Source organism: Polistes canadensis, unplaced genomic scaffold (assembly GCF_001313835.1).
Source record: "Polistes canadensis isolate GaletaPanama2010 unplaced genomic scaffold, ASM131383v1 scaffold_120, whole genome shotgun sequence".
NCBI lineage: Eukaryota > Metazoa > Arthropoda > Insecta > Hymenoptera > Vespidae > Polistes > Polistes canadensis.
In genome coordinates this window covers 170,598-178,208 of record NW_014569667.1, presented here as the reverse complement: position 1 = coordinate 178,208, position 7,611 = coordinate 170,598, and the positions used below count along the sequence as shown (strand labels likewise).

At 26.9% G+C, this 7,611-nt stretch overlaps 1 protein-coding gene across 6 annotated transcripts in view; it reads right to left on the bottom strand.

Moving 5' to 3' along the window:
• Nucleotides 1-7,438, bottom strand: part of LOC106787912 (sodium/hydrogen exchanger 7) — a 10,556-nt gene extending 3,118 nt beyond the window's left edge. Inside the window, exons 1-13 of one of the 6 annotated variants that reach the window (XM_014750677.1) lie at nucleotides 7,147-7,437; nucleotides 6,253-6,479; nucleotides 6,110-6,187; nucleotides 5,846-5,922; nucleotides 5,551-5,760; nucleotides 5,216-5,466; nucleotides 4,919-5,121; nucleotides 4,549-4,814; nucleotides 4,417-4,468; nucleotides 3,742-3,768; nucleotides 3,252-3,308; nucleotides 2,042-2,227; nucleotides 1,826-1,912 (exon numbers count right to left, since the gene is read on the bottom strand). In XM_014750677.1, coding sequence (XP_014606163.1) covers nucleotides 1,826-1,912; nucleotides 2,042-2,227; nucleotides 3,252-3,308; nucleotides 3,742-3,768; nucleotides 4,417-4,468; nucleotides 4,549-4,814; nucleotides 4,919-5,121; nucleotides 5,216-5,466; nucleotides 5,551-5,760; nucleotides 5,846-5,922; nucleotides 6,110-6,187; nucleotides 6,253-6,479; nucleotides 7,147-7,390 — 1,965 coding nt within the window. In that variant the 5' untranslated portion in view covers nucleotides 7,391-7,437. Of the gene's footprint in view, nucleotides 1-1,420; nucleotides 1,913-2,041; nucleotides 2,243-3,251; nucleotides 3,309-3,741; nucleotides 3,769-4,416; nucleotides 4,469-4,548; nucleotides 4,815-4,918; nucleotides 5,122-5,215; nucleotides 5,467-5,550; nucleotides 5,761-5,845; nucleotides 5,923-6,109; nucleotides 6,188-6,252; nucleotides 6,480-7,146 lie in introns of those variants that run through there. The other 5 variants (XM_014750676.1, XM_014750680.1, XM_014750678.1 and 2 more) reach the window with 5 other exon arrangements.
• Nucleotides 7,439-7,611: the final 173 nt, after the last annotated feature.

The window sequence follows — 7,611 nt, the reverse complement described above, 5'->3', positions numbered from 1 at the left end:
TGTTTTTATACTCCGCTTCTACTATCATAATTTTTCACTATTAGGAAAAAGAAAAAGAAGGAAAAAAAAAAGAAAAGAAAATTATATTAGTTAAATAAGAATGTTAAATTACTTTTTTTTGTATTGCACATTGCAAATCACTTGAAATTTAACTGATCAAAAAATTATTTGATTGGCTTCTTTGTTGTTATAATGTTCGTAACGGAATAAATCCTTCCATTCCAATGATTCTTAGGTCTTCATCATCATCATCCTCATCATCATCATCATGATTTCTTTTTCTCTAAAAAACCGGTAATATCGCAATCAAATGTGAACTATAGTAATTCGCTTGAAAATGCTGACAAACCATTGGACAGAAGCGTAAATAAATTGAAAGCATTTATAAAGCAATTTCAGCGAAATGCTCTAGTTACATTAAGACAAAAGATTCTTTTTTTTTCCTATTGAGAAACATTAAACATAATTTTCTAGATGCATAAATAAAATATATACATGTATATAATAAGATTAGATATCTATCTTTAATAGCAATAATTTTAAATATTTATAAAATCAAACGAAAAAATAAATATTGCAATATTTAGGCAAATAAATACTGATCCGTTAATTTTTTATATTTAACATAAGCTATGCATTGATTTATAATGCTAGCTACCAATAAAAAGAACTTAACATTTATTAGAAAACATAGAGATATTATAAGTTTGTTAATTACAATGGCTTTTCAATACATTTATTGTTATATCACGTATATGTATATTATAATCATATATATATAAATATATACGACTATATTTCACATTAATATTGCTATGATAAATACACAATGAAATGTGGTAAATCAAATAGTGATACACACATTTTTTTTTTATGGAAATACTTATTTTTCTTTTAATACTATATTTTTTTTTTTTGTATTAAAACGTCATTATTAAGTTTACTCTAATATTAAAATTTTGCATCATCGCTTAGTACATGTCTACATTTTTATGCACAGAATATTTTCATAAAAAATATTTTTTAGTGCAAAATAGTTCCTTATACAAGGTCGAGGCCACAACTGGGTTTATTTAAAATATTTTTATCATTTTAGAGATATTGACTCTTTTGATCTAATAGTTATACGCATATAACTATAGAACTCTTATTTTTATTTTATATTACAGAAAAAGATAGAAATGTTTTTAATGAACCTAATTTGTTACCTCATTTTCTATATATTTTGATAAAATTGATTATGTATATCACCATTTCTTCCCCAAATAGAAAAGTTAGTCCCGCATGCATATAGATTTATCAACACATTTTATATGAAAGAGTCATGGATACGTTAAATGTGATTTTTCTATAGAATATATAATATTACTTATCAATAAAAAATAAAAAAAAAAAAAAAAAAAAAAAAAAAAAAAAAAAAAAATTCAATAAATTCCCCGATACTACCATATAAAATGAATGATTTGTGTTGTACACGTTAATTAAAGTAAGTACATATGGGTGTAGCTCAAGAGACGAAAACCCATTAAGTTAAAATTGATACATAAAATATATACGCGAAATACCAATTTTTACAGAGGCTAGAGAGAGTGAGAGAGTAAGAGAGAGAAAGAGAAAGAGAAAGAAAGAGTGAGAGAGAGAAGGAGATAGAGAGAGAGAGAGAGAGAGAGAGAGAGAGATATTAGAAATAAGATTTCTTGTGTTATTTCTATCTTCTATTTAAGTTAAGAATTACGTATGGTTCATCAAAGTTAGTGACATCGGTGCTGTTAAGTTGATAGCACGGATTAACTGTGTAATTGAGATTAGGTTGATGGAAACTCACCGGCTGTACGTTCATCCTTCTTCGTTCCATTTCACGATCTTCCAGACAAAAGTCAGAATCTGAATCAATTTTTCTTGAAACATCATCCTACGGTAAGAAAGAGAGAAAGAGAAAGAAATAGGGAGAGAGAGAGAGAGAGAGAGAGAGAAAGAGAGAGAGAGATAAAAGTATTATTTAAATGATTATAATTGTAAGTCGTTAATATATGTTTTATACCTGTGTCATTTGTTGCGTCGTTGTAAGAATCCTTGCTAATGGACCACAACACACTGGTAATGTTTCTAACAAGGTAGGCCTAGAGTGTGTTAATAGTGGTTTCATATATCGTGTGTCAAAATCACCCCATATTCTAGCGAGCAATGCTTTCTCATTAGGTTTTGCACTGGTTGGCACTGATCCATCCTGCATAGAATTATACTGTGAAATTTGAATAACATTTTTGTTATCCACCCTGTATGATCATATAATGTTTTTTTTTTTTAAAGATAAGGTACAACCAAAATAAATTAAATTAAATTATAATAAAAAGTTAATGCAATAAATGTAAGTATTACATTATTATAAATATTTAGTTTTTTTTATAGCTATGTGTTCATAGAAATTTATCAAATCTTCTACAAAGTTTTCTATAGCTTTTTTTAATTAGAATATAAAAATTAGTCCTTTTAATTTAATATTACAAATGTTACTTCGTTATTTGTTACATTCAAATTATATTGTTTGTCATTAAAACATGCTCGTACATTTATCTTTTTATTCTTTAGTTATGTATACATATATATATATGTATATGTTTATATAAAAGTTAAAATACATTATAATTGTTACAAGATTTAAATAAAAATTATTTATGTTAATTCAACTTATTAACTTGTTTGTTAAACATATTACTTTTTAAATTAAATTTCATTGGATACATGTATACATATACAAATACATATACACATGTATACATATTAATACAAATTTGTTTACTTTTTCTGTATTACTACCTTGACATACAGAATGGATAACAAAAGTAACCGCTTTAAATAAAAATAAAAAGCACATGCAAATAGCAAAAATTTAGAGCTATTTAAATTTCGTAAGTTACTCTCTAATATGACTGTGTTTAATAATATAAATAGGAATTATAAAGAAGCAGGATTATTGTAAAAAGATATTTACAATAATAATCTGTTGTATGTTTCTCAATGTTATATATCGCTGTTGCGTGCAATACATAAATTAGCAACAATTATTTAATTAACTTGCTTTCAATATTAATTTTGTTTATGTATGAGTGTTTATATGATTTTAATGGACAATCATTGTTACTATTTGTGCATTAAATAATCAATAGATCAATATACTTGAATGTAATAATTATTAATCTATTAATATTTATAAAATTGCAAAGAATCTTTAAATTTCTGTGCAAACATACCGGAGGACTTCTTTCCCTACGCATGTCCAGATCGCCAAAGCCACCTTCGCCACCAGACTATCAATGTATCAATATTAGCAAGTTAAACAACTGCATTGTCTAGATTAATTATTTAAAGTGCAATTATCCATTAATATTAATAAGATATTAATTTTATAATGTTATTTGCATGCTGTGTAATACAAAATAAAATTAAAAGAAAAGGGAAATTTAAATAAAAAAAAAAAAAAAAAAACAGAGAAGAAATAAAATTAATACATGCTGTTAAAACGAAATATAAATGAGTTGCGCACGGATTATTTTGTTTCCTTCTAATAATGAGAAAGATATTTAATCATTTTTTTTTAAATTTACTTTTTTTTTTTTTATATATTCAACACTGATATTAGGCGTATAAATTTTTATCTAGAAAACATTTATTAACTTGGTATATGACTCTATGCATCAATGTTTAAAAGTTACCAGTTTATATGCATGAAATAATACACACCTCCATGGTGTCCAGTGAATTGTACACCTGGATGAATAAGATCCAATGAAAGAATAATGTAAACATGATGCAAGTTAAAGCTGTCATGCATAGATACTTCTACATCCAAATAGTAAAGTTCCAAAGGACAAGTTTTTATATTTCTCTAACATAACTTGTAATTTACATTGCACAACTATATGTTTTGTAACACGTATTACAATTAATATAATTGTACTTTGTACAGAGTTACTAAGATCTACAGCAACTTATGCGACAAGAAGAAAAATATGCTAAAGTTTAATCTCAAATAAAATACTATTATAATATAAGCAATTTGTATTATGCAATATGTATATCAAAATGATGTATACTATAAAATATTGTCAATGGCAATTATTAAAATAAAAATGATCAAGTTTATTTTAGCTGCAAATTCCATGGAATTATATGTAGCTTTCTTAAATATGTCTCTCTTTCTCATTTCATAAATATTAAATACAAATAGAAATTAAATGATATTTTTTTTTTTAAAGATACACATTCATTTCAATGAATATTTATAACTTCATATGAAATAATGTTTTGGTTTAAATGTTATTACAGTGTTGCATTTATTATATTATAACGATATTATGAGGTGTAAAGACATATCAACATAAAATTATATTAGATTGAATAAATGAATGTACTTACACTACGTACTCCATTTTGTGATAATCCTTCTATTTCTTCATCTACACCAACGCTGTGAAAAAAAAAATTAGGATGAAGTTATAGATGTTAAAAAAATAAAACAAATATGCAATACTGTTAATTGACACTTACGGTATATTGAACCAACTTAAGAATTGAGTTGTTGCACCGCCTTGTAAAATCACTGTCAAGATTACAATTAAACTTGTTGTAGTTAGCATAGCTTGTCTAGCATCAGACACAGTATTTCTAATCGCAAGAGCAAAACTCATAGCTCCACGTAAACCAGCAAAGAAAAGCATGTGTTGATAATTCATTGAAATTTTTGGTTTTCGTGCTAAATTCAATATGAATGATAAAGGATAAACATTGGCAGCACGACCTAAGAGTGCACAAAACTATTGTAATATAGTTAAGGATATTACATGTTACATATGTAGTTATATAAACAAATGCGCGTACATTTATTATAATCTTATATTCATAGTTTTGAAAAGGATACAAAGCCAGCAAAGATGAAGCCTGGATCAAAGTGATGTTTTGGAAAGGTAAACATCGATACACCGATATAACTGAATATAAAATTTTCAGCTAAGAAATTTAATAATTCAAACAGATGCTTCGTTCGTTGACGAGAATCTGGACTTAAATTATTATATGTATAATGTGCTTGGCAAATGCCACAGAATAAAACAGCAACCACACCTATAAACGCAATATAACATATTTATATGTTTTCTGATCAAAAATCTCCAATTATTAAAGTGTTATATTTACTTAAGCAATAATTTATTTTTACCTGTAAGATCTGAAGCTTCTGCAATTAAAAATGTACTGTAGGACATTAAGACAAATAGAGCTGATTCTAAGAGAGGAAAATCTCTAACTCTAGTAAATTTAGTTAACAATGCAGTAATACATCCCATGGTAGCACCAATGAATAGAGATAAACTAAAAATACCAACAAAATCGCCAAATGCTTGGAAGAATGCTACCGTTTCGAATCCTCCTGATCCAGACTGATAACGTTCAGCATAATTTTGTATCGAGCTGGAATAGTAGAGAAGATAAAATACAATTTTCATTATATCTAATACTTGAAGGAGAAAGTTTAAATATTTACAATATACATACCCACTGAGAACAATAGCGACTGCATCATTAAGTACACTTTCTCCAAATACCAAAGCATATAAATTAACATCTACGTGCAGATCATTAAAAATAGAAATTATTGTCAGTGGATCTGTTGGAGATATTAGAGCACCAAAGTATAAAGTATCCAAAAATGTAAACGATGTAGAAAGATGCGGTATCAATTGTATGAACGCATACATCAATGCTCTGAAAAGAAAAACATAATTCATTATAATATAATATAACATGATTTGAGATTCTCAACTAAAAAATTGTATATATTAATAATTACCCAATGACAAATGCTGATATCGATGTTCCAAGCAGAGCATACATTAAAATTGCTCCTAAATTTCTGAAGAAATATTTCTGAAACAGAATAGTATAAATATGCGTATGTGTGTTCATATCAGAAGTCATGTAACCGTTTGACTATCAAGTTGGGCGATTGTTCTGTTCAGATTTCTTGTCACGCTGCTTAGTATTTGTTGACACAATTTTTTTAAACATCTTTTCCACTCAAACGGTTAATCTATAACAAAATAATATTACTCACCCGTTTCAAACTATATCCAGCATGAAAAATGATTGGTGGCAGTATAATATTAAAGAATATTTCTGGATCAAAAGTAGCCTGTAATGAAAATATAAAATATAGTATCCATAAATGTGATATTCATTAAAATAACTAAAGTTTACCTTCAAATCAATCTCATTGTCTTCCTTATAAATTTCTCCACGAAAAGTATAAGCGAATGTTTTATTTTTAATTAAACCACCACCTTTGTCTTCAGGAAAACGCAACCATAATGTATCTGGAGGTACTGACTGATTATATTTACTACTGTTATCTGGTACAACTGGCATATGTAGTATAGCACTATTTGTTGTAAATCCATAACGAATGATTGCACCTATGATCAATCCTACAAAATATACATATAAATGTAGAAATTTCAGCAATAATCGATGTAAAGATTGCTTAGGCTATTATTTGCATATATAATAAATATGTTAAACATATGTTAAAATATACAAGCAACTTTATGGATTATATTTATCCTTATATAATATTGTAATGTATTATGTTACGTTTGCATTTTTATATAAGATTGAAAATAATACTTTATGCATTAATATAAAAAGTTGTTTAAGAAAGAGATTTATAAAATAAAGTCAAAGTTCTACTATGTATATAATAATATCCTTAAAGAGAGAAAGAGAGAAGAAAATTTGATAAAATGATTTAATAAGTGTATATATGTGTATGCATGTACACATATATAGATATATACGGGTACATGACGTCGAGTGCAACCATGACGCAATTACAAAAATGATGATGTAGTTCAATTATTCCTAAATACAAAGAGACTAATAAAGTGTTTTATTTTGCATAAAACATAATCAGTCAAGATCTATGAAAGACGTTTGACAGTTAAGAATAGGATGACAGTAAAATTATAAAAGATATTTAATGTTCGATAATACTGTCGTATCGTTTATTTCTTTTATTAAATATCAATTAACAGTGATAATAATATTTAAGTAAGAATGAAATGTTCTGACTTATGAGAAATGTATTATTCTTACCATAAATGACGGCTAAACCAGTTTCATGGAGGAATCTTAGTCGACGATGCTTGAATGTCCATATAGTTAATACAGTTAATATTAACAAAAATGTATAAAGAAGAAGATTCAAACTATCGAGTCTATGTAATAATTGAGCCTTAGCATCTAATTCAATATCTGTCGCTGCACCGTCGCATGAATTTAATATGAAAACAGAGAAAATGATATAAAATAAAATACGTATACCACACTCTATTGCCATCTTCACTTTTATAATATTTTCTAACGTAGATGGTATCAGTATAACCAACTCACGATTGACTAACACTCTCCCAGTACTCTCAGCTTTTGTTTTTCTACGCTATGTCGGAGTGGCGCGCGTGAATGGCGCTTATTTCAAATTGTTCAAATTATTCGTTCTCTTCTTTTGAAACTTCCCTACTTAAACTGTCCCCAATTTAATTGCTAATAAAAATAGTTTGA